Source organism: Bufo bufo, chromosome 3 (genome assembly GCF_905171765.1).
Source record: "Bufo bufo chromosome 3, aBufBuf1.1, whole genome shotgun sequence".
In the NCBI taxonomy this organism is placed as follows: domain Eukaryota; kingdom Metazoa; phylum Chordata; class Amphibia; order Anura; family Bufonidae; genus Bufo; species Bufo bufo.
Window position 1 is genome coordinate 267,321,441 of NC_053391.1, and position 27,814 is coordinate 267,349,254.

The following is a 27,814-nucleotide window of genomic DNA, read 5'->3' on the forward strand; positions in this document are numbered from 1 at the left end:
GCGACTCCCCCTGTGCTGTGAGTCAGTGCTGGTTGCCTGATTGGTTGGAGGGCGGGGAGGGGCGGGGCTAGCTTCCACTGTAGGCTCCTATTACACTGCCTGCTGCTGCCTCTGAAGCTGTATCAGCTGTGCGAGATGCAGGGCCAGGCCGCGGACGGACACAGACACGCGGCGCACAGGTATCGGCAGTGGTATCGGGGACATTTGCACGAGTACATGTACATCGGTATCGGGACATCCCTAATATAATGTACATCGAGTACATGTACATCGGTATCGGGACATCCCTAATATAATGTATAGATATATATAGACTAAAACCTTCAGGATCACAGGTGCATATCCATGAGGCAAACATAATTACAAAAAACAAAATGGCTGCACACCATTATATACAAACAATAGAGCTAGGAAATGGGGGTCATTCTAGATAAAAGTGGTACAATACCGACTATAAATCAGTATACATGAATAATGGATGCTCTTAGCGCACATATGTGTCGAACCCATCTACCAGGCGTCAAGGTGGCTTCCGCAGATGGGTCCCTATCACTAAAGAAACTGCCTCACTTTGGACTTACTTAAGCCTACAATATTCAGGGCAGTGTAGGAACCAGCTACAAACATATTCTGCTCAGAATTCCCAGGTAGATGGGCGTGTCCAGTCTAAAAGGGGTGCCACCCCCAAAATGTTGCAAGAAAATTTAGACTAAAACCTTCAGGATCACAGGTGCATATCCATGAGGCAAACATAATTACAAAAAACACGCCCATCTACCTGGGACTTCTGAGCAGAATATGTTTGTAGGCTTAAGCAAGTCTACAAACATGAATATTGTAGGCTTAAGTAAGTCCAAATTGAGGCAGTTTCTTTAGTGATAGGGACCCATCTGCGGAAGCCACCTTGATGCCTGGTAGATGGGCTCGACACGTATGTGCGCTAAGAGCTTCCATTATTCATGTATACTGATTTATAGTCGGTATTGTACCACTTTTATCCAGAATGACCCCCATTTCCTAGCTCTATTGTTTGTATATAATGGTGTGCAGCCATTTAGTTTTTTGTAAATAAATAAATATTTACATACATATATTTTTGTTTATAATTTTATTTTATTTTTTTACTTGTAATATACAAGTAATGAGCCAGAAAGCCTAAATCAGGCTCATTACTCACATGGAATACTTCCCCAATATCCGCCAAGGAGAGGTATTCCTGCCCGTGAAACACACATGCTTCCGGTTTTCCGGCCTCTGAGTCGCCGTGGACACATTTGAAGTGGGTGAGGTTAAGATTATGCCAAAGTGGAATATCAAAAGGGATCTCATCATAGTGGGAGATACTCTTAGCTGCTGTCCAAACCTGTAAGGCTAGTTTGTGAAGTAATAGTAAAGGTCTAGGATTGCTGGAAGACAGGATTAGAAAAGACTACAAGCAAGGGTCATTCCAATAGTTGGCCAAGTGTTGATTGCTATTGCAGGGTGTTTCTAACAGGAAGGTTTGGGTCTCTATAGAGTAGACAGTTTTAGTTTAGCTCTATTTTGCTTCTATATAAAGGGCGGAACGGAGTGCTTTCGTGGGGTTCCGTTCCGTGCTCCATGTATTGCGGAACCGGTGTATGCAGCCTGCAATACGGCCATGGAACGAGGCCTAAGTGAGAGAGAAGCCAATTTTTCCCAATTAATGCGTAGGCCAGAATACACTCCAAACTCCCCAATCATGGCAGTGGCCCTTGTGAGGGTATCCCTAGGGGAGGACATAAAAAGTATCATGCCATCGGCAAATAGGCCAGTTCTATCTTCCACACCGCCTAAGGATATCTCCTTTTATAATTCAAGTCCTGACAGATAAGTAGGGCTTGGTGCTCCACTGCCAACGCAAACAGGAACGGACACCCCTGCCTAGTTCCCCTGCCCAGAGTTTAATAGGAAGAACAAATACCATTGACATGGACTTGAGTCTGTGGGGACATAAAAAGCATGCACACTCACCGAATAAAATTCAATTGGAATCCAAATCTTTTCAGATATTCTCATTTTATAGTAAACTTGTAGGACTTACTCCCAGGGTTGCACCGGGTATCGAATACCCAATCGATACTTATGAGCCGTTATCGATTCGATACTGGGATTTAACATTTACCGATACTAGGCAGCGCTTCTGTGCAGCCTAGTATCAGAGAACATGGCGCCTGCTGCTCTCAGCGCACTCCATGTTCTCCTCATCAGCACAGTAGAGAAGGAGAGAGTCTCTCCCTCCCTACTGTACCGCCGCTGCCACCAATGTGGATGGAGGGGAGGGACTGTGCCACCAATGAAGATAAGTAACCTTTTAATACAAATACAGGAGGCGGGTAATGGCGGCAGAATCATAGTCTGCACCTGACTTCTATTACAGGGACCTGTGATCCGCGGCAGTTAACCCCTTAGGTGCCACACTTGAGGGGTTAACTGCCGCGTATCGCAACACCTTGTCATAGAGGTCGGGTGCCGGCTATGTGATTCAGCCGCCGGCACCCATCTCCTGTATTTGTATTAAAAGGTTACTTATCTTCATTGGTGGCACAGTGCTCCCACCCCAACCCCAGTATTAAAAACATTGGTGCTGCAGTTGCCCCCCCCCCCCCCCCCCAACCACCCCAGTATTAAAAACATTGGCGGCAGTCGCCACAGAGTCCCCCTCCTCTTCATTGGTGGTGCAGTGGCAGTTCCGATTGGAGCCCTATGCTGTAGCACTGGCCAATCGCAGCGCTCAGCTCATAGCCTGAGAGGGTTTTTTTTCTCTCAGGCTATGAGCTGAGTGCTGCGATTGGCCAGCGCCACAGCATGGAAGAATGAGATGCCGGCAGGTTCCCCTGGGTGGAGCCTAACTATGAAGATACCGGAGGCTATAACCGGAGAACGGAGCGGCGCCCAGGTATAACAGTAAGTTCAGGGGGATCCCTGGGCGCCGCTCTACGCGTCTGTATAGTTAGTTTAGAGGTTTTATTATGGTGAAAGGTCCTCTTTAAATCTGACGTGTCACTTTGTGGTAACTTTAAAACGCTTTTACTTATCCAGGCCATTCTGAGATTGTTTACTCGACACATATTTTACTTCATAACAGTGGTAAAATTCTGTCAAAATATTTCATTTTTATTCATAATTTTTTTTTCAAAATTTAAATTTCTCTACTTTTATGATAGTGATACCTCCAAAATAGTTATTACTTTACATTTCCCATATGTCTACTTCATGTTTGGATCATTTTCAAAATGACATTTTATTTTTTTGGGACGTTAGAAGGCTTAGAAATTTAGAAGCAAATCTTGAAATTTCTCAGAAAATTTCCAAAACCCACTTTTTAAGGACCAGTTCAGGTCTGAAGTCACTTTGTGAGGCTTACATAATAGAAACCACCCAAAAATGACCCAATTTTAGAAACTACACCCCTTAAGGTATTCAAAACTGATTTTACAAACTTTGTTAACCCTTTAGGTGTTCCACAAGAATTAACCACCTCCGGACCGCCTAACGCAGGATCGCGTTCCGGAGGTGGCAGCCCTGCGCACAGTCACGCATATATGCGTCATCTCGCGAGACGCGAGATTTCCTGTGAACGCGCGCTCACAGGAACGGAAGGTAAGAGAGTGGATCTCCAGCCTGCCAGCGGCGATCGTTCGCTGGCAGGCTGGAGATGTGTTTTTTTTAACCCCTAACAGGTATATTAGACGCTGTTTTGATAACAGCGTCTAATATACCTGCTACCTGGTCCTCTGGTGGTCCCCTTTGTTTGGATCGACCACCAGAGGACACAGGTAGCTCAGTAAAGTCCCACCAAGCACCACTACACTACACTACACCCCCCCCCCCCCCCCCCGTCACTTATTAACCCCTTATTAGCCCCTGATCACCCCATATAGACTCCCTGATCACCCCCCTGTCATTGATTACCCCCCTGTCATTGATCAACCCCCTGTAAAGCTCCATAAGACGTCCGCATGATTTTTACGGATCCACTGATAGATGGATCGGATCCGCAAAACGCATCCGGACGTCTGAATGAAGCCTTACAGGGGCATGATCAATGACTGTGGTTATCACCCCATATAGACTCCCTGATCACCCCCCTGTCATTGATTACCCTCCTGTAAAGCTCCATTCAGATGTCCGCATGATTTTTACGGATGCACTGATAAATGGATCGGATCCGCAAAACGCATCCGGACGTCTGAATGAAACCTTACAGGGGCATGATCAATGACTGTGGTTATCACCCCATATAGACTCCCTGATCACCCCCCTGTCATTGATTACACCCCTGTCATTGATTACCCCCCTGTAAAGCTCCATTCAGACGTCCGCATGATTTTTACGGATCCGCAAAACGCATCCGGACGTCTGAATGAAGCCTTACAGGGGCATGATCAATGACTGTGGTTATCACCCCATATAGACTCCCTGATCACCCCCCTGTCATTGATTACACCCCTGTCATTGATCAACCCCCTGTAAAGCTCCATTCAGATGTCCGCATGATTTTTACGGATCCACTGATAGATGGATCGGATCTGCAAAACACATACAGGCGACTCCCTGATCACCCCCCTGTCATTGATCACCCCCCCCCCTGTCATTGATCACCCCCCCCCTGTCATTGATCACCCCCCCCCTGTCATTGATCACCCCCCCCCTGTCATTGATCACCCCCCCCTGTCATTGATCACCCCCCTGTAAGGCTCCATTCAGACATTTTTTTTGGCCCAAGTTAGCGGAATTATATTTTTTTTCTTACAAAGTCTCATATTCCACTAACTTGTGTCAAAAAATAAAATCTCACATGAACTCACCATACCCCTCACGGAATCCAAATGCGTAAATTTTTTTAGACATTTATATTCCAGACTTCTTCTCACGCTTTAGGGCCCCTAGAATGCCAGGGCAGTATAAATACCCCACATGTGACCCCATTTCGGAAAGAAGACACCCCCAGGTATTCCGTGAGGGGCATATTGAGTCCATGAAAGATTGAAATTTTTGTCCCAAGTTAGCGGAACGGGAGACTTTGTGAGAAAAAAATTAAAAATATCAATTTCCGCTAACTTGTGCCAAAAAAAATAAATTTCTATGAACTCGCCATGCCCCTCATTGAATACCTTGGGGTGTCTTCTTTCCAAAATGGGGTCACATGTGGGGTATTTATACTGCCCTGGCATTCTAGGGGCCCCAAAGCGTGAGAAGAAGTCTGGTATCCAAATGTCTAAAAATGCCCTCCTAAAAGGACTTTGGGCACCTTTGCGCATCTAGGCTGCAAAAAAGTGTCACACATCTGGTATCGCCGTACTCAGGAGAAGTTGGGGAATGTGTTTTGGGGTATCATTTTACATATACCCATGCTGGGTGAGAGAAATATCTTGGTCAAATGCCAACTTTGTATAAAAAAATGGGAAAAGTTGTCTTTGCCAAGATATTTCTCTCACCCAGCATGGGTATATGTAAAATGACACCCCAAAACACATTCCCCAACTTCTCCTGAATACGGCGATACCACATGTGTGACACTTTTTTGCAGCCTAGGTGGGCAAAGGGGCCCATATTCCAAAGAGCACCTTTAGGATTTCACAGGTCATTTACCTACTTACCACACATTAGGGCCCCTGGAAAATGCCAGGGCAGTATAACTACCCCACAAGTGACCCCATTTTGGAAAGAAGACACCCCAAGGTATTCCGTGAGGGGCATGGCGAGTTCCTAGAAATTTTTATTTTTTGTCACAAGTTAGTGGAAAATGCTGATTTTTTTTTTTTTTTTTTTTGATTTTTTTTCATACAAAGTCTCATATTCCACTAACTTGTGACAAAAAATAAAAACTTCCATGAACTCACTATGCCCATCAGCGAATACCTTGGGGTCTCTTCTTTCCAAAATGGGGTCACTTGTGGGGTAGTTATACTGCCCTGGCATTCTAGGGGCCCAAATGTGTGGTAAGGAGTTTGAAATCAAATTCTGTAAAAAATGACCAGTGAAATCCGAAAGGTGCTCTTTGGAATATGGGCCCCTTTGCCCACCTAGGCTGCAAAAAAGTGTCACACATCTGGTATCTCCGTACTCAGGAGAAGTTGGGGAATGTGTTTTGGGGTGTCATTTTACATATACCCATGCTGGGTGAGAGAAATATCTTGGCAAAAGACAACTTTTCCCATTTTTTTTATACAAAGTTGGCATTTGACCAAGATATTTATCTCACCCAGCATGGGTATATGTAAAAAAACACATTCCTCAACTTCTCCTGAATACAGAGATACCAGATGTGTGACACTTTTTTGCAGCCTAGGTGGGCAAAGGGGCCCATATTCCAAAGAGCACCTTTCGGATTTCACAGGTCATTTTTTACAGAATTTGATTTCAAACTCCTTACCACACATTTGGGCCCCTAGAATGCCAGGGCAGTATAACTACCCCACAAGTGACCCCATTTTGGAAAGAAGAGACCCCAAGGTATTCGCTGATGGGCATAGTTAGTTCATGGAAGTTTTTATTTTTTGTCACAAGTTAGTGGAATATGAGACTTTGTATGAAAAAAAAAAAAAAAAAAAAAAAAAAATCAGCATTTTCCACTAACTTGTGACAAAAAATAAAAAATTCTAGGAACTTGCCATGCCCCTCACGGAATACCTTGGGGTGTCTTCTTTCCAAAATGGGGTCACTTGTGGGGTAGTTATACTGCCCTGGCATTCTAGGGGCCCAAATGTGTGGTAAGGAGTTTGAAATCAAATTCTGTAAAAAATGACCTGTGAAATCCGAAAGGTGCTCTTTGGAATATAGGCCCCTTTGCCCACCTAGGCTGCAAAAAAGTGTCACACATCTGGTATCTCCGTACTCAGGAGAAGTTGGGGAATGTGTTTTGGGGTGTCATTTTACATATACCCATGCTGGGTGAGAGAAATATCTTGGCAAAAGACAACTTTTCCCATTTTTTTTATACAAAGTTGGCATTTGACCAAGATATTTATCTCACCCAGCATCGGTATATGTAAAATGACACCCCAAAACATATTCCTCAACTTCTCCTGAATACAGAGATACCAGATGTGTGACACTTTTTTGCAGCCTAGGTGGGCAAAGGGGCCCATATTCCAAAGAGCACCTTTCGGATTTCACTCGTCATTTTTACAGAATTTGATTTCAAACTCCTTACCACACATTGGGCCCCTAGAATGCCAGGGCAGTATAACTACCCCACAAGTGACCCCATTTTGGAAAGAAGAGACCCCAAGGTATTTCGTGATGGGCATAGTGAGTTCATAGAAGTTTTTATTTTTTGTCACAAGTTAGTGGAATATGAGACTTTGTAAGAAAAAAAAAAACATCATTTTCCGCTAACTTGTGACAAAAAATAAAAAGTTCTATGAACTCACTATGCCCATCAGCGAATACCTTAGGGTGTGTACTTTCCGAAATGGGGTCATTTGTGGGGTGTTTGTACTGTCTGGCCATTGTAGAACCTCAGGAAACATGACAGGTGCTCAGAAAGTCAGAGCTGCTTCAAAAAGCGGAAATTCACATTTTTGTACCATAGTTTGTAAACGCTATAACTTTTACCCAAAGCATTTTTTTTTTTTTACCCAAACATTTTTTTTTATCAAAGACATGTAGAACAATAAATTTAGAGCAAAATTTATATATGGATGTAGTTTTTTTTGCAAAATTTTACAACTGAAAGTGAAAAATGTCATTTTTTTGCAAAAAAATCGTTAAATTTCAATTAATAACAAAAAAAAGTAAAAATGTCAGCAGCAATGAAATACCACCAAATGAAAGCTCTATTAGTGAGAAGAAAAGGAGGTAAAATTCATTTGGGTGGTAAGTTGCATGACCGAGCAATAAACGGTGAAAGTAGTGTAGGTCAGAAGTGTAAAAAGTGGCCTGGTCTTTCAGGGTGTTAAAGTACTGGGGGCTGAGGTGGTTAAAGGAAAATGTAGATGAAATTTCAGAATTTCACTTTTTTGGCAGATTTTCCATTTAAATCAATTTTATTTCCAGTAACAAAGCCAGGGTTAACTGCCAAACAAAACTCAATATTTATTGCCTTGATTCTGTAGTTTACGACCACATATGGGGTGTTTCTGTAAACTGCTGTACGGGCACACAGCAGGGCGCAGAAGGAAAGGAACGCCATATGGTTTTTGGAGGGCAGATTTCACTGGGATAATTTTAAGTTGCTGTAACCTGAAATCTGAGGTAAATAGACAGATATATAGATAGATCTCATATTCTCCTAGACTTACATTATCAATAGCTGATTATATAGCAGTGGCTAATTGATCTATTAAGCAAATGCACATGGTGCCTCTCGATGCCGCCCGTCTGAAGACTAGAGGAGTAACTCCACATTATCAGAGGAAGCCCCCATATAGCACAGGCCTGCTAATTGAAAACCATTTGGGCATCCTAATGAAGACCTGGGAGGGGGATACTTGAAATGCACAGCCGCCCTAGACATGTTGGCTGCTAGACCAGTGGGTGGTCTAACCCATTCAGAGATGAATGAAATAATATCAGAAGCCATAACTCCGACCTCATGGCACCCACAGCCTCAGAATCCTAATAATTGTGTTCAGCCTGACATGGGCTTCGGGCAGTCTATGCGTGCCATACTGGACAGAAGGCATTTACTCGGTATTCAGGATCTGGCCTTTTGGAAATCATAACTCAATCATATTTGGTGTCTGTATGACTGGGACAAAGCGACTCAGATTATATGATCATACCTGTACCCGCAGTCCCTGTCATACAGCGAGGAATCGCCGTGGTTCATATTGCCACCTCAGTCAGTCTTCTGGGAAGGTGGGGCAGAAACCTGAATAATATCAGACGTCCCAGAAGTCCGGACCGAAAGGAGGGAGGTTCCCTCACAGCCCACCCCTAGGCTGAGGGGGGATAAAAAAATGGGTTTTTGGGAACAGGTAATTGTAAGCCATTTTGGGGATCCACATCGTTTGGAGTGACTGCCCATATCTTCAGCTGTCCCCACAGCCGGAATTTAACTGCTGCATCTCAGTAAGCCAATATTCCGTATTTTATCCCGTTTATTTTATCTGTTTTACTGCATTGTTATTGTATGTATATTTTGTTTTTATCTTTTATCTGACACTTTCTTTTTGTATTGCACTGAACTATTGTGTATTAAATTTAAACATTAATAAGTCCCTTCCTTGTGGTCTTATAGAACTTGCTCTTTCAGAGGGAATAGCGTTACCAGTAGTGTTTCAGAGGATTTTAGGTCCCATATAGATAACCTGTGTTACTGTGTTAAATTTGGGTTGAGAGAATATCTGAGTATAGGCCCCTATTGCCTTATAGTACAGTGTGCGCAGAATTATTCGGCAAATGAGTATTTTGACCACATCATCCTCTTTATGCATGTTGTCTTACTCCAAGCTGTATAGGCTCGAAAGCCTACTACCAATTAAGCATATTAGGTGATGTGCATCTCTGTAATGAGAAGGGGTGTGGTCTAATGACATCAACACCCTATATCAGGTGTGCATAATTATTAGGCAACTTCCTTTCCTTTGGCAAAATGGGTCAAAAGAAGGACTTGACAGGCTCAGAAAAGTCAAAAATAGTGAGATATCTTGCAGAGGGATGCAGCACTCTTAAAATTGCAAAGCTTCTGAAGCGTGATCATCGAACAATCAAGCGTTTCATTCAAAATAGTCAACAGGGTCGCAAGAAGCGTGTGGAAAAACCAAGGCGCAAAATAACTGCCCATGAACTGAGAAAAGTCAAGCGTGCAGCTGCCAAGATGCCACTTGCCACCAGTTTGGCCATATTTCAGAGCTGCAACATCACTGGAGTGCCCAAAAGCACAAGGTGTGCAATACTCAGAGACATGGCCAAGGTAAGAAAGGCTGAAAGACGACCACCACTGAACAAGACACAAGCTGAAACGTCAAGACTGGGCCAAGAAATATCTCAAGACTGATTTTTCTAAGGTTTTATGGACTGATGAAATGAGAGCGAGTCTTGATGGGCCAGATGGATGGGCCCGTGGCTGGATTGGTAAAGGGCAGAGAGCTCCAGTCCGACTCAGACGCCAGCAAGGTGGAGGTGGAGTACTGGTTTGGGCTGGTATCATCAAAGATGAGCTTGTGGGCCCTTTTCGGGTTGAGGATGGAGTCAAGCTCAACTCCCAGTCCTACTGCCAGTTTCTGGAAGACACCTTCTTCAAGCAGTGGTACAGGAAGAAGTCTGCATCCTTCAAGAAAAACATGATTTTCATGCAGGACAATGCTCCATCACACGCGTCCAAGTACTCCACAGCGTGGCTGGCAAGAAAGGGTATAAAAGAAGAAAATCTAATGACATGGCCTCCTTGTTCACCTGATCTGAACCCCATTGAGAACCTGTGGTCCATCATCAAATGTGAGATTTACAAGGAGGGAAAACAGTACACCTCTCTGAACAGTGTCTGGGAGGCTGTGGTTGCTGCTGCACGCAATGTTGATGGTGAACAGATCAAAACACTGACAGAATCCATGGATGGCAGGCTTTTGAGTGTCCTTGCAAAGAAAGGTGGCTATATTGGTCACTGATTTGTTTTGTTTTTGAATGTCAGAAATGTATATTTGTGAATGTTGAGATGTTATATTGGTTTCACTGGTAAAAATAAATAATTGAAATGGGTATATATTTGTTTTTTTAAAATGCCTAATAATTATGCACAGTAATGGTCACCTGCACACACAGATATCCCCCTAAAATAGCTAAAACTAAAAACAAACTAAAAACTACTTCCAAAAATATTCAGCTTTGATATTAATGAGTTTTTTGGGTTCATTGAGAACATGGTTGTTGTTCAATAATAAAATGAATCCTCAAAAATACAACTTGCCTAATAATTCTGCACTCCCTGTATAGATGGTGGCAGCTATTGTGATAGAAAATATTGGGGTGTTAGAATCTAGGGGAGTAAGTTAGCATAATTCCGTCATCTAGAATAGGTGGGGGGGAATTTCTGTGGTAACTTGATGAGCTCACTAGTATAATTCACCCCAGTAACGTGACCTATTGAGTAGGGATCGTGACAGTTGCCATGTCGCATTTGAAGACCCCCTGATGCACCCCTAGACAGGGCTCCAGATGGCGACCAAAACGGTCGCCAATGCGCCTTAAAATTTGCAGATGGCGACAAGACTTTTTAGACTTGTCGCCATTTGCGACTGTACCGCCGCGATCCTGCGCAGCCTACGTTCTCTTCACTAGCACACGGCACAGTGGAGAAGGAAGGAGTCCCTCCCTCTCCACTGTGACGCGGCCGCCACTACCACCAATGGGGAGATAGCAGGGAGGAGGAGGGGAGGAGCTGTCGCCACTGCGCCACCAATGAATGTAAAACATAAGTATAGGCAGCGGTATCACAGACCCGGCACCCGGCCTCAATAACAGGGCATGCGATCCGCGGCCATTAACCCCTCAGGTGCCCCAGATCGCATGCCCTGTTATTGAGGCCGGGTGCTGGGTCTGTGATACCGCTGCAGACAATTGTATAAAGGAGTTAAAGGACCTTTCATGGGTCCAAAGAATATGAACTTAGTAGCAGGCTGCATAGAGCGGCGCCCAGGGATCTAAGTGCACTTACTATTATTCCTGGGCGCCGCTCCGTTCACCCACTGTGGCCCCCGGTATTTTCAGCATTCAGAGCAAGGAGGAGGAGGCGCCAGTGTCTCTCCGTCTCCCTGACAGCAGCGCTGTCCAATCACAGCGCAGAACTCAGAGCCAGGGAGTTTTTTTTTCTCCCTGGCTCTGAGCTCTGCGCTGTGATTGGACAGCGCTGCTGTCAGGGAGACGGAGAGACACTGGCGTCTCCTCCTCCTTGCTCTGAATGCTGAAAATACCGGGGGCCACAGCGGGTGAACGGAGCAGCGCCCAGGAATAATAGTAAGTGCACTTAGATCCCTGGGCGCCGCTCTATGCAGCCTGCTACTAAGTTCATATTCTTTGGATCCACGAAAGGTCCTCTTTAATTACATTCATTGGTGGTGCAGTGCGCCCCCCCAAAGCCTCCCCCCCCTATTATCACTGGCCACAAGTCTCCCCCCCCCCCCCCCCCCCCCATTATCACTGGCCACAAGTCATCGTCCCCCCATTATCACTGGCCACAAGTCCGTCCCCCCCCCCCCCCTAGTCCCCCCCCCTATCATCACTGGCCACAAGTCCGTCCCCCCCTATTATCACTGGCCACTAGTCCCCCCCTATTATCACTTGCCACAAGTCCCCCCCCCCCCCCCCTATTATCACTGGCCACAAGTCCCCCCCCTCCCCCATTATCACTGGCCACAAGTCCCCCCCCCCCCCCCCATTATCACTGGCCACAAGTCCCCCCCCTATTATCACTTGCCACAAGTCCCCCCCCTATTATCACTGGCCACAAGTCCCCGTCCCCCCCCCATTATCACTGGCCACAAGTCTGTCCCCCCCCCCCATTGTTATATGGTGGCTACAGGGTCCCACCCCCTCCAGTGGTGGCAGTGGCAGAGTACACTGCTGGGGCTCAGATCGTTACCATGGCAGCCAGGACGCTACTGAAGCCCTGGCTGCCATGTTCAGCTCCCTGCTGCTGTGTGCACAAAGCCCAGGGCAGCAGGGAGAGTGTGAGAACCTATTCACCCTGATAGAGATCTATCAGGGTGAATAGCACAAGGGATGAAAAGATCCAGGTTCTAGTCCCTAAGGGAAGAAATGGTTATTAAATAAAAAAAGTAAAAAAAAAAACACCAAAATACTAAAAGTTTAAATGGCCCCCTTCCCAGTTTTACATATAAAATTTACAAACAATAAAGAATAAACATATTACATATCGCCACGTCCCAAAAAGTGTGAGCTATTAAAATATAAAAAAATATTTCCGCTCGGTGAAGGCCGTTACAGATAAAAAAAAACCTCTAAACCACGCAATTCGCCATTTTTAGTCACCTTGTCCCCCAGAAGATGTCCCTGGATGTGAGAGGCATGTGGTGCTGTTTTCTCCTATATGTAGTGCTGGCTCATTACTGTGACCTGCGTCTCATCCTCTCAAAGTTCTTTTTTTTTAAATGATATGCATTTTAAATTTGGCGACTAAAAAATGTAATTTGGCTCCTAAATTTTTTAGTTTAGGAGCCAATGGCTCCTGGTCATTTTTTTTTGTCTGGAGCACTGCCCCTAGAGTAGAAACTCCAATAAAATGACCCCATTTTGGAGACTACAAGATAAGGTGGCAGTTTTGTTGGTACTATTTTAGGGTACATATGATTTTTGGTTGCTCTACATTACACTTTTTGTGAGGCAAGGTAACAAAAAATAGCTGTTTTTGGTACAGTTTTTATTTTTTTGTTATTTACAACGTTCATCTGACAGGTTAGCTCATGTGGTATTTTTATAGACCAGGTTGTTACAGACTCGACAATACCAATCATGACTTTTTTTTTTTTGTGTGTCTCCATATTCTGAAAGCCATAGTTTTTTTTTTTTTTTTTTCATACAGTGTTCATCTGAGGGGTTAGGTCATGTGATATTTTTATAGAGCAGGTCATTGCGGATGTGGCAATACCTAATCTAATATGTATACTTTTTTATTTTTTTATTTAAGTTTTACACAATGATATCATTTTTTAAACAAAAAAAAATTTTTTAGTGTCTCCATATTCTGAGAGCTATTTTTTTTTTATTTTTTGGGCGATTGTCTTAGGTAGGGTCTCATTTTTTGCGGGATAAAATGTTTGATTGGTACGATTTTGGGTTGCGTATGACTTTGATCGCTTGGTATTACACTTTTTGTGATGTAAGGTGACAAAAAAATTTCTTTTTTGACAGTTTTTATTTTTATTTTTTTATGGTGTTCACCTGAGTGGTTACGTCATGTGATATTTTTATAGAGCCGATCCATAGGGACACTGCGATATGTCTACTTTTCTTTTTTTCCCTATTTTTGAAAAATGTTTGTTTTACTTTATTTTGGGGAAAAAAAACATTTTTTTTTTTTACCCACAACTTTTGGGGGTCTGATCTCCTTTACAATGCATTGCAATACTTCTGTATTGTAATGCATTGGCTGTAAGTGTATTACCAGTGTAATACACTTACAGCCTGCTTCCTGTGAGATCCAGGGGGCTGGATCTCACTGCCATCGGGTCCCCTTCACAGCAGCGCGGGGACTTGATGGGGACCGCTCCCTCCACACACCGCGCACATGAAGCGGTCAGCGCTGACCGTGGCACAGTGAGGGTTAATGCATCAGTGTTTTCACCGATGCCGGCGCATACAGCAGGGGTCTGGCGAACAGGAACAGCCGGTCCCCTGCACCCGCCCGATCAGCGTGCTGTAATAGTACTGCACTGGGTGGCAAGATAAAACTGATTGATTCGCCATTTTTTAGTCCAGAGGATAGATCATCAGTTAAAACAAACTCTAGAACCCCTTTAAACAATGCCTACAGTTATAGTTAGGATTACTACAGTGAGCGGGGCCCGGTGCAATAGAATACAGTGGCTGCCATTACAAAACTAGATGCTGTCCCCCGCCCTCTGTATTGGGGGTTATTCACACTACACAGGGACACTGTTATGGGGGGGGGGGGGGGGGGGGGGGATCTGTGGATGACACATAGCATAAGATACTATATGTGTCATCCACAGATGCCCCCCCCATAACAGTGCCAGCCACAGATGCCCCCCCCATAACAGTGCCAGCCACAGATGCCCCCCCATAACAGTGCTATCCACTGATACCCCCCCATAACAGTGCCATCCACTGATACCCCCCCATAACAGTGCCATCCACTGATACCCCCCCATAACAGTGCCATCCACAGATGACCCCCCCATAACAGTGCCATCCACAGATGCCCCCCCCCATAACAGTGCCATCCACAGATGCCCCCCCCATAACAGTGCCATCCACAGATGCCCCCCCATTACAGTGCCATCCACAGATGCCCCCCCATTACAGTGCCATCCACAGATGCCCCCCCCATAACAGTGCCATCCACAGATGCCCCCCCATAACAATGCCAGCCACAGATGTCCCCCCCCATAACAGCCACAGATGGCCCCCCACCCATTACAGTGCCAGCCACAGATGCCCCCCCCATTACAGTGCCATCCACAGATGCCCCCCCCCATAACTGCCATCCACAGATGCCCCCCATAACAATGCCAGCCACAGATGTCCCCCCCATAACAGCCACAGATGGCCCCCTACCCATAACAGTGCCAGCCACAGATGCCGCCCCCCCATAACAGTGCCAGCCACAGACCACCATTAGATACTATGTGTCATCCACAGATGCCCCCCCATAACAGTGCCAGCCACAGATGCCCCCCCCCATAACAGTGCCATCCACAGATGCCCCCCCATAACAATGCCAGCCACAGATGTCCCCCCATAACAGCCACAGATGGCCCCCCCACCCATAACAGTGCCAGCCACAGATGCCCCCCCATTACAGTGCCATCCACAGATGCCCCCCCCATAACTGCCATCCACAGATGCCCCCCCATAACAATGCCAGCCACAGATGTCCCCCCCATAACAGCCACAGATGGCCCCCCACCCATAACAGTGCCAGCCACAGATGCCGCCCCCCCATAACAGTGCCAGCCACAGACCACCATTAGATACTATGTGTCATCCACAGATGCCCCCCCATAACAGTGCCAGCCACAGATGCCCCCCCCCCCCATATCAGTGCCAGCCACAGATGCCCCCCCCCCATAACAGTGCCAGCCACAGATGCCCCCCCCATAACAGTGCCAGCCACAGATGCCCCCCCCATAACAGTGCCAGCCACAGATGCCCCCCCCCCATAACAGTGCCAGCCACAGATCCCCCCCATAACAGTGCCAGCCACAGATCCCCCCCCCCCATAACAGTGCCAGCCACAGATGCCCCCCCCATAACAGTGCCAGCCACAGATGCCCCCCCCCATAACAGTGCCAGCCACAGACCACCATTAGATACTATGTGTCATCCACAGATGCCCCCCATAACAGTGCCAGCCACAGATGCCCCCCCATAACAGTGCCAGCCACAGATGCCCCCCCCCCCATAACAGTGCCAGCCACAGATGCCCCCCCCCCCATAACAGTGCCAGCCACAGGTGGCTGCCCCCCCCCCCCATAACAGTGCCAGCCACAGGTGGCTGCCCCCCCCCCCCCCCCATAACAGTGCCAGCCACAGATGGCTGCCCCCCCACCCATAACAGTGCCAGCCACAGATGGCTGCCCCCCCACCCATAACAGTGCCAGCCACAGATGGCTGCCCCCCCACCCATAACAGTGCCAGCCACAGATGCCCCCCCCTATCAGTGCCAGCCACAGATGCCCCCCCCCATAACAGTGCCAGCCACAGATGCCCCCCCCCATAACAGTGCCAGCCACAGATGCCCCCCCCCATAACAGTGCCAGCCACAGATGCCCCCCCCCCCCCCATAACAGTGCCAGCCACAGATCCCCCCCCATAACAGTGCCAGCCACAGATGCCCCCCCCCCCCATAACAGTGCCAGCCACAGGTGGCTGCCCCCCCCCCCCATAACAGTGCCAGCCACAGATGGCTGCCCCCCCCACCCATAACAGTGCCAGCCACAGATGGCTGCCCCCCCACCCATAACAGTGCCAGCCACAGATGGCTGCCCCCCCACCCATAACAGTGCCAGCCACAGATGCCCCCCCATAACAGTGCCAGCCACAGGTGGCTGCCCCCCCCCCATAACAGTGCCAGCCACAGGTGGCTGCCCCCCCCCCCCCATAACAGTGCCAGCCACAGGTGGCTGCCCCCCCCCCCCCCATAACAGTGCCAGCCACAGATGGCTGCCCCCCCCCACCCATAACAGTGCCAGCCACAGATGGCTGCCCCCCCACCCATAACAGTGCCAGCCACAGATGGCTGCCCCCCCCCCCATACCAGTGCCAGCCACAGACCACCATTAGTTCAAAACACACCAAAAGCACACCTTTTGGTTAAAAAAAAAAAAGGCTTATTTTCCTCCTCAAAAACTTAGATGAGTCTTATGGGCCGGTGCATCTTATAGGGTGAAAAATAGGGTATATAACTATATATATCACTGTTTTTGGTAGAAATTATATTTCTACATGGCAAATAATTTACCAACAGTCATGACATGCATGCTGATTCTCTTTAATTCAATCACTTATTGAAAGGGGCATGTTCAAAATAATAGTTTTTCTTTTGAAAAACAGGTGGCAATTATTGCCCTTATTTAAGGAAGGAAGACAGCAAATGTTGTACATGCTGGTTACAGTGCATTTCTCTCTGAAATTCTGAGGAAAATTGGTCGTTCCAGACATTGTTCAGAAGAACAGCGTACCTTGTTTAAAAAGTTAATTGGCATTGGAAGTCCAGTTCTCCACCCACATTGCTTGAATGGACAAGAGAGTTAAGATTTATATTGCGCATGGAAGAGTTGATAGCAAACAAGCAAGAAAGATCTGAATCCTTTGCGCGTAGTTGTGACCCCTTACTCCAGTTTCTGGACTCACCGGATTTTAATGACTTGATAGGAGTGTAATGAGTTTTGGAAACTCACAAGATCTCTCACAGTATCTTTAGGTCAGGTCCCTTTTGTATTAACATCTTTAATTGTTGTCTTCTCTTTCCACCCCCCTCTTTCCCTATATATCCCCTTTGTTTCCTTCCCATGTTATTGTCTTACTAGATGGTGATCATTTCCAATGAGACAAACTTAGGCCTCATGCACACGACCGTTTAGTTTTTTTGCGGTCCGCAAAAACTGGTTCCGTTTTTCCGTGATCCGTGACCGTTTTTTTCGTCCGTGGGTCTTCCTTGATTTTCGGAGGATCCACGGACATGAAAAAAAAGTTGTTTTGGTGTCCGCCTGGCCGTGCGGAGCCAAACGGATCCGTCCTGACTTACAATGCAAGTCAATGTGGACGGATCCGTTTGACGTTGACACTATATGGTGCAATTGCAAACGGATCCGTCCCCCATTGACTTTCAATGTAAATTCAGGAGTTAATATACCATAGGATCAGAGTTTTGTCCAATCCGATGGTATATTTTAACTTGAAGCGTCCCCATCACCATGGGAACGCCTCTATGTTAGAATATACCATCGGATTTGAGTTACATCGTGAAACTCAGATCCGACAGTATATTCTAACACAGAGGCGTTCCCATAGTGATGGGGACGCGTCTAGTTAGAATATACTACGAACTGTGTACATGACTGCTGCCTGGCAGCCCCCGATCTTTTACAGGGGGCTGTGATCAGCACAATTAACCCTTCAGGTGCCGCACCTGAAGGGGTTAATTGTGCGTATCATAGCCCCCTGTAAGAGATCAGCATCATACTTACCTGCTGCGCTGTCTGTGACCGGCCGGGAGCTCCTCCTACTGGTAAGTGACAGGTCTGTGCGGCGCATTGCTTAATGATCTGTCACTTACCAGTAGGAGGAGCTCCCGGCCGGTCACAGACAGCGCAGCAGGTAAGTATGATGCTTCTAATATTGTAATATTGCTAAGTAACCATGGAACCAGGCCTGCAGTAGCGTCCTGGTTGCCATGGTTACCGATCAGAGCCCCAGCGATTAAACTGGGACTCCGGTCGGAACTCTCCGCTGCCACCAATGATCGGGCGGGAAAGGGGGGGGAGAGGGGAGGCCGCACACTGGCCACCAATGATATTACAATAGAGGGGGGGGCGGGGGAGGCCGCACACTGGCCACCAATGATATTACAATAAAGGGAGGGGGGGGGGGCGCACACTGGCCACCAAATATATTACAATAGAGGGAGGGGGGGAGGCCGCACACTGGCCACCAATGATATTCAAACTGGGGAGGGAGGGGGGCTGCTGCCTGGCAGCCCCTGATCTCTTATAGGGGGCTATGATATGCACAATTAACCCCTCAGGTGCAGCACCTGAGGGGTTAATTGTGCGGATCACAGTCCCCTGTAAGAGATCGGGTGCTGCCAGGCAGCAGGGGGCAGTCATGTACACAGTTCGTAGTATATTCTAACTAGAAGCGTCCCCATCACTATGGGAACGCCTCTGTGTTAGAATATACTGTCGGATATGAAAAAGCTTTTATGCAGACGGAGCTTCGGATCCGTCTGTATGAAAGTAACCTACGGCCACGGATCACGTACGCGGATGCCAATCTTGTGTGCATCCGTGTTCTTTCACGGACCCATTGACTTGAATGGGTCCGTGAACCGTTGTCCGTCAAAAAAATAGAACAGGTCATATTTTTTTGACGGACAGGAAACGCGGATCACGGATGCGGCTGCAAAACGGTGCATTTTCCGATTTTTTTTTTTCACGGACCCACTGAAAGTCAATGGGTCCGCGAAAAAAAATGGAAAACGGCACAACGGCCACGGATGCACACAACGGTCGCGTGCATGAGGCCTTGTAGTCACAAGGAATATATTGAGATTGACAATTGGTTACATAGGCTATAATGCTTTCATGTTTATTGTTTAACATGGATACCATGTTGCAAGAGAGTATATATTTGTATTCATTTTTTGACGATTGTATACACTCTTTATATGTGTTGTATTAATAACAACTATTCTCATTGTTACTTTATGCACTGGACCCTAAGTGGTTCTTATGTAATGTTCATACACATCAAATGTCACTATTCATTTTTTTGAAATTGGTGATTGCAATAACTTCAGAGTAAACATAAAAAGTTATTGGAGAGGGGAAAACCTATAAATAAGTGCAGAAAATGATAGGCTGCTCAGCTAAAATGATGGCAAATGCTTTAAATGGCAACCAAAACCTGAAAGACGTTGAAGAAAGCGAAAAACTACCATTCGAATGGATAGAAGAATAGCCAAAATGGCAAGGACTCAGCCAACAATCAGCTCCAGGAAGATCAAAGAAGGTCTAAAGTTACCTGTGAGTACTGTTACAATTAGAAGACGCCTATGTGAAGCCAAGCTATCTGCAAGAAGCCCCCGCAAAGTCCCACTGTTGAAAAAAAGACATGTGCTGAAGAGGTTACAATTTGCCAAAGAGCACATTGACTGGCCTAAAGAGACATTTTATGGACTGATGAAAGTAAGATTGTTCTTTTTGGGTCTAGTGGCCGGAGACAGTTTGTCAGATGACCCCCAAACACTGAATTCAAGCCACACTACACTGTGAAGACAGTGAAGCATGGTGGTGCAAGCATCATGATATGGGGATGTTTCTCATACTGATCATGGATCAGTTTGAATACATCAGCATAAGGCAGCATAACCTCTTCAAGTATTCTGAAGAGGAAATGCCCTTGAAATGGGTGTTCCAACAAGACAATGACCCCAAACACACCAGTAAACGTGCAACATCTTGGTTCCAGACCAACAAGATTGATGTTATGGCGTGGCCAGCCCAATCCCCGGATCTTAATCCAATAGAAAACTTGTGGGGTGACATCAAAAATGCAGTTTCTGAGGCAAAACCAAGAAATAGAGAAGAACTGTGGAATGTAGTCCAATCATCCTGGGCTGGAAAACCTGTTCACAGGTGCCAGGAGTTGTTTGACTCCATGCAACACAGATGTACAGCAGTTCTCAGAAACAGTGGCTATACAACTAAATATTAGATAAGTGATTCAAAAGAAAGCAAAATCTTCAAAAAAAATTCAGTTTATATAGTGAATGTTTGAGTTTGTAAAGAATACAAACTTTTTTTGAACAGTCAAATATTCACTTTTCAATTTTTTTTTTAGAGGAACAACACAAATTGGATATATTTTTCTTCATGTTTTGATTCGGAACAGAATGTGTACTGTTCCCAATGGATTTGTGTGTATGGCAATAAAAGCTATTAGAAGGTGTTTTGAGCTTTATTCACTTTATTTATTTATACATTCCATTTTCCTCTCTATGGTGCCCCCTGCTGTTTATCCTTCTGATCCACCTTCTCCTGCATTCAGTGGTGCTACATGATCAGTAGCTTCCCTGCTTCCTTTCCCACTGTTCAGTGCTGACATAGTGATGTCATAGATATGAGATATTACCGTTCCTGCACATTTGCTTTGAAGCAAACCATAATAATATTTTAATCTGCCTTTTTTCATTACAGATACAATCAAGAGTTTAAAGCACAAGCTGCTGAAGATCTCCAGAAAAAAGAGCATTAATTTTATTAATCTCATATTTTTTATTTGACATCCAGAAAGTTCGGCAACACCACCACTGTGGGTCTAAGCAGAAAATATTAAATCCTAAACATATTAGAATAAAATATTTTAGGATTGATTTTATTGAACTTCTAGTGTATTATATTAATAAACAATAATAATATTTCTGATTCTCATTCTATTTTATTCGCTGCATTTTTTTTTTATTTTTTTTTTCTTACATTCTACTCTATCAATTATGCATTTCAATTTTTTATTAAAGCAAGTTACACTAGGAGTACCTGCACACTGGGGGTGAATGTGCAGAACATTTGCTAGAATTTCTGTGAGGTGTTTTTTTGTTTTGTTTTTTGGTGTGTGGATTTGATGAGGTTTTGCTGCAGATCTCCTTTACATTTGAAAAGGGTGAAAATATTGGAAATCCACGCGGCAATTACTAATGGATATTCACAATTACGTCCCCACCAATTCCAGATCACAGTATTTAAATGGACGCTAAAATAAAATATATAACTAACTTTATTGTGTTATTTGCTTAAAATGGGGGAAACTTACACAAGGATAGATTCTAATCCAATATTACACCTAAGAGCTATCGCAGTGTAATTTCACTAGCAAGCTGAATACATGTGTCTGTGCATAACTGCATTCGCTCCTGTACCTGTTGCGGGGGGTAACCCCTAACAGCTCAGACCATACTGTATATCAGCAATATGTAGCTCTGGTATAGTATCGCTAATGAGGATCAATGGTAGCGTGGTAGGGTATACCTAGTGGTTTTCAACACATCATCCAGTAGGACCCTAATTCTCCTGCTCTCTTACACCACTGACCTCATTACTAACTTATTTTAAAAAACTGACTGATGTCTAGTATATCTCAATTTTGTCTGACACTGGCTGTAGCTCCACACTGGCTCGATGCGTTTCTAGTGTCCTGACCTCCTCAGGAGCCTCATTACTACTCATGCCAGTATTAGTAACTGTAGACCAGACAAACAGACATATAACGAGCGTGCCTTGAAGCGGCCGCCGAACTCTGAATCCTATAACAGGGTGGCTCCTCCCACTGGCGGCCCATCCAATCAGCTGACCGCTGCTCAGGAGACAGGAGCGCTCACAGAGACACTCCCCCGGGCAAACGTCAGCTGCACGTCATGGAAGCTGGTCTGTGTAGGTATCAAACCTATATATTGCAGGAATTATGCGGCGAATTATAATATCTGTAAGGTGATCCAAAGCAATGGGGGCAATATAAAACCAGGCATGTAATAGAGAGAAGTTGAATAAACTGTACTCCTATAACCCCTGACAAGTCAGCAATCTCAAAACCGGACTAGCCATAGAGGCAGTGTATTTGCATTAGAAACAATATATTTACATCAAATTTAGATTCGGGACATGCATAAACTACAAGAGCAGGAGATGTGTAACACTCTATCACTCCAATCTTTATTAGAATAAATGAACTCCGCAGCACATCCGAGTAGTGAAGAAGTAAAAGAAGCTTTAATCACCAAGCATGCGACGTTTCAATCCTCTCAATGGGATTTTTCTCAAGCAGCTACATTTCCGTGCACGCACAAATCCACAAAGTGTACATGAGATTTCCTTAATCTCATACACTTTGTACTGTACTCTGAGTTTTTTTTCCGCACAGAAAAATTGGGCGTATTCCGCATAAGGTTGTTTCGGGTATCGAACGTTCTAGACCCAGTCGATACTTTTGTCACTGTATCGTATCGTGCCTTTTATTGATACTAGGCTGTGCTACTGCACAGCCCAGTATCGGAGAACATGAGCGCGCTGCTCTCACTGCGGCCATGTTCTCTCAGCAGCACGGGGAGAAGGAAGCAGTCTCTCTCCCCCTCTGCTGCTGCCGCCAATGAGAGCGCGGAGGAGGGGAGGGGCTGTGGCCACTGCGCCACCAATGATTAACGTTTAATACATTACAAATACAAGCGGCAGAAACACATTGCCGGCACCCAGTATTAAAAACATTGGTGGCGCAGTGCGCTCCCTCCTCCACAGTATTAAAATCATTGGTGGCAGTGGTCACAAAATCCCCTCTCATTGGTGGCAGTGGCAGTTCTGATCAGAGCCCCAGCAGTGTAATCCTGGGGCTCCGATCGGTTACCATGGCAGCCAGGATGCTACTGAAGCCAAGCCCTGGCTGCCATGGTCAGCTCCCTGCTGCTGTGTGCACAGGGCAGCAGGGACAGTGTAAGATTCTATTCACCCTAATAGAGATCTATTAGGGCGAATAGGACAAGGGTTTAAAAGTTCCCAGGTTCTACCCCTGAGGGGTAGTCCAAAATACAAAAAAAAACTATGAACACTAAAAGAAAAACACCCAAAAAATTCTATTATGGGCCGGACGTTTCATAAAATGCGGAATGCACGCTGCTTTTTTTGGGGCATTTTTTATTTTTTTCACCTGGTATCGAGCGTCTCAATACTTTATGGTATCAAAATTTGGGTATTGAAACAACCGTAATTCTGCAGCATGTACAGGTACTCTAAGTCTACTTTCACACTCGCATTTTTGCTTTCCATTTGTGAGATCCGTTCAGGGCTCTCACAAGCGGTCCAAAACAGATCAGTTTGCATTCTGAGTGGAAAAGGATCTGCTCAGAATGCATCAGTTTGCATCAATTCAGTCTCCATTCTGCTTTGGAGACAGACACTAAAACACTGCTTGCAGCGTTTTGGTGTTTGTCTGATGAAACTGAGCCAAACTGATCCAACCTGGCACACAATGTAAGTCAATAGGGACGGATCCGTTTTCACTGACACAATCTGGCAGAATAGAAAACTGATCCGTCCTCCATTGACGTTCAAGACGGATCAGTCTTGGCTATGTTAAAGATAATACAAACGGATACGTTCTGAACGGATGCAGACAGGTGTATTATCTGAACAGATCCGTCCATGATGGATCCGCACAAAACGCGAGTGTGAAAGTAGCCTATGATGTAAATGGCTTTTTTTTTTGTTATATGCTATACCACTTTAAGCTCTGTTCACATGATGTTTGAACCTTCCATCTGAGGTGTATATCACAGGATTAGACAGAACTGGGTAGACATTGAAATATGTTTGAAAAATACAAACCTGTATCGTTATGCATCCCTTATGCAATGCTTCCCTTCGCCCCCCTCCTCCCCCCCCCCCCCCATATGCCCAGGCCCCTCACACACAATATACTTACCTTGCTCCCCGGCACCCGTGTCGCTCCTTGTCCCCACGCGGCCGCCGCTGCTTCTCACCTTGCGCAGATTAAAAGATCCGGGGGGGGGGGGTTGCAGGCGGTGACAAGTCTCCTTAGCATCGCGGGTGACGCTAGGGAGGCTCTTTCCCCTTCACCACCTGCTATTGGCTTCCCCCACTGGATGTTTTCAACCATGCATGGGAAGCAGCAGTGGTGGCCAGGAGCGACACGGGTGCCGGGGAGCAACTTAAGTATATTGTGTGTGAGGGCCTATGGGGGAGGGGAGGGGAGGTGCATTTCAGGGGTCGGATAACACCTTTTAAAGAGGACCTTTCACTAGTTTAAAAACTAACTATATCAGTGGGCAGAGCGGCGCCCAGGGGTCCCCCTGCACTTACTAGTATGTCTGGGCGCCGCTCCGTTCTCCCGGTATAGGCTCCGGTGTCTGCAGCTCCCTCTGTTGTACTGGGCGGAGTTTTTGTATTAGGGTTGTCCCTTGCTGCAGCTCTGGCCAATCGTAGCGCACAGCTCATAACCTGGGAGTCCCAGGCTATGAGCTGTGTGCTACGATTGGCCAGAGCTGCAGCAAGGGACAACCCTAATACAAAAACTCCGCCCAGTACAACAGAGGGAGCTGCAGACACCGGAGCCTATACCGGGAGAACGGACCGGCGCCCAGACATACTAGTAAGTGCAGGGGGACCCCTGGGCGCCGCTCTGCCCACTGATATAGTTAGTTTTTAAACTAGTGAAAGGTCCTCTTTAAGCCCAGGCCTCCCCTGCCAGTACACACATAATATCGATTACTGTGTGTGTGCCTAAGTGAGGACTTTATTCCCCAGACATGTTGTCCCCAGCAAAGTACTCAAACCTACCTCCCCCTTCACACCCATGCACCAAAGACATACACTGCTCAAAAAAATAAAGGGAACACTTAAACAACACAATGTAACTCCAAGTCAATCACACTTCTGTGAAATCAAACTGTCCACTTAGGAAGCAACACTGAGTGACAATCAATTTCACATGCTGTTGTGCAAATTGGATAGACAACAGGTGGAAATTATAGGCAATTAGCAAGACACCCCCAATAAAGGAGTGGTTCTGCAGGTGGTGACCACAGACCACTTCTCAGTTCCTATGCTTCCTGGTTGATGTTTTGGTCACTTTTGAATGCTGGCGGGGCTTTCACTCTAGTGGTAGCATGAGACGGAGTCTACAACCCACACAAGTGGCTCAGGTAGTGCAGCTTATCCAGGATGGCACATCAATGCGAGCTGTGGCAAGAAGGTTTGCTGTGTCTGTCAGCGTAGTGTCCAGAGCATGGAGGCGCTACCAGGAGACAGGCCAGTACATCAGGAGACGTGGAGGAGGCCAACAACCCAGCAGCAGGACCGCTACCTCCGCCTTTGTGCTCAAACGGTCAGAAACAGACTCCATGAGGGTGATATGAGGGCCCGACGTCCACAGGTGGGGGTTGTGCTTACAGCCCAACACCGTGCAGGACGTTTTGGCATTTGCCAGAGAACAAGATTGGCAAATTCGCCACTGGCGCCCTGTGCTCTTCATGGATGAAAGCAGATTCACACTGAGCACATGTGACAGACGTGACAGAGTCTGGAGATGCCGTGGAGAACGTTCTGCTGCCTGCAACATCCTCCAGCATGACCGGTTTGGCATTGGGTCAGTAATGGTGTCGGGTGGCATTTCTTTGGAGGGCCGCACAGCCCTCCATGTGCTCGCCAGAGGTAGCCTGACTGCCATTAGGTACCGAGATGAGATCCTCAGACCCCTTGTGAGACCATATGCTGGTGCGGTTGGCCCTGGGTTCCTCCTAATGCAAGACAATGCTAGACCTCATGTGGCTGGAGTGTGTCAGCAGTTCCTGCAAGATGAAGGCATTGATGCTATGGACTGGCCCGCCCATTCCCCAGACCTGAATCCAATTGAGCACATCTGGGACATCATGTCTCGCTCTATCCACCAACGTCACGTTGCACCACAGACTGTCCAGGAGTTGGCAGATGCTTTAGTCCAGGTCTGGGAGGAGATCCCTCAGGAGACTGTCTGCCACCTCATCAGGAGCATGAACAGGCGTTGTAGGGAGGTCATACAGGTACGTGGAGGCCACACACACTACTGAGCCTCATTTTGACTTGTTTTAAGGACATTACATCAAAGTTGGATCAGCCTGTAGTGTGTTTTTCCACTTTAATTTTGAGTGTGACTCCAAATCCAGACCTCCATGGGTTGAAAAATTTGATTTCCATTTTTTTATTTTTGTGTAATTTTGTTGTCAGCACGTTCAACTATGTAAAGAACAAAGTATTTCAGAAGAATATTTAATTAATTCAGATCGAGGATGTGTTATTTTTGTGTTCCCTTTATTTTTTTGAGCAGTGTATTTTACTTGCTGGATGAACATTACATTTAGCACTACCACACATACAGGTCTAAACAGCATTATATACCTATTAAATCCTGTGCCTCACAGGTGATGTCGCCGTCTTCTCCCTTAGGCCCAGACAATGCATGACAATTTCTTCCAGCCGCATCTTGGTACCTCAACAGTGTTATCCTGCTGCTGCTATTGTGCCTGTTGCGCTTCCCAATGCTACCAAAACTATTCTGCAAAAATAGTACCATTCAGATTTTATAGTATTATTAAAGTCGCACCAACAGTAATCATTCTTTCCTAGAGTCCCCTCATTGGTAATGGTGCCCTACAGTGCCACCAATAACTATGCTTCCCTAGAGTGCCCCGTTAGTAGTAGTGCATTCCATATTACCATTGAGCACACAGTAGTAATAAGGCTTCTCTATACTGCCCCTAGTATTTATAATGCCCCTCAATAGTGTCCCCTGTAGATATAATGCATCTTATCGTTCCCCCCATGAGTTAAAATGTCAGTTATAATGCCCAAGTAGTTATAATGCCCTCTTGTAGTGTCCCAGTAGTTATAGTTTCTTCTGTGCCCCAGTAGCTCTAAAGCCCCTGACTTCCGTAGTGCCCCAGTAGTTATAATGCGCCTGATCCATAGAATTCCCCCAAAGTGACAAAAAAAAAAATACCTCACTTACACTGCGATGCAGGCCACAGACCTCTTACATCCTGAGTTGCCTGCAGGTGGTCGCAATGACCTCATCGAGCAGCATGCGAGATTGATGCATCTTCTAGTAGGTTACAGGACACTAGGCTTAAAGGCTATGAGAGAGATTTATGGCGGGGTAGGGAACCATTTGACTGTAATGTCGTCCTCAGGACAGCAATACAATTAAATGTGTGGGAGTCATGATGTTTGGTCCTTTGGGCAAAACACAGGAGCCATAGCCTTGGATGTTTTGGCCTAACTATGCCCCTGTGTGTTTCAGCCATGGCAGACACATCCTATCATATCAGGGGCTGAACTCACAATGGCGTCTGCTTCAGAGCTAACATGTAGCCTGATAGACCAGTCAA

At 46.0% G+C, this 27,814-nt stretch overlaps 1 protein-coding gene across 1 annotated transcript in view; it reads left to right on the forward strand.

Annotated features, from left to right (window-relative positions):
* The window catches only part of MPC2 (mitochondrial pyruvate carrier 2), a 68,810-nt gene extending 47,499 nt beyond the window's left edge, over positions 1-21,311 (forward strand). The window contains exon 5 of the mRNA XM_040424131.1: positions 21,087-21,311. Coding sequence (XP_040280065.1) covers positions 21,087-21,144 — 58 coding nt within the window. The 3' untranslated portion in view covers positions 21,145-21,311. The remainder of the gene's footprint in view (positions 1-21,086) is intronic.
* The last annotated feature ends 6,503 nt before the right edge of the window (positions 21,312-27,814 follow it).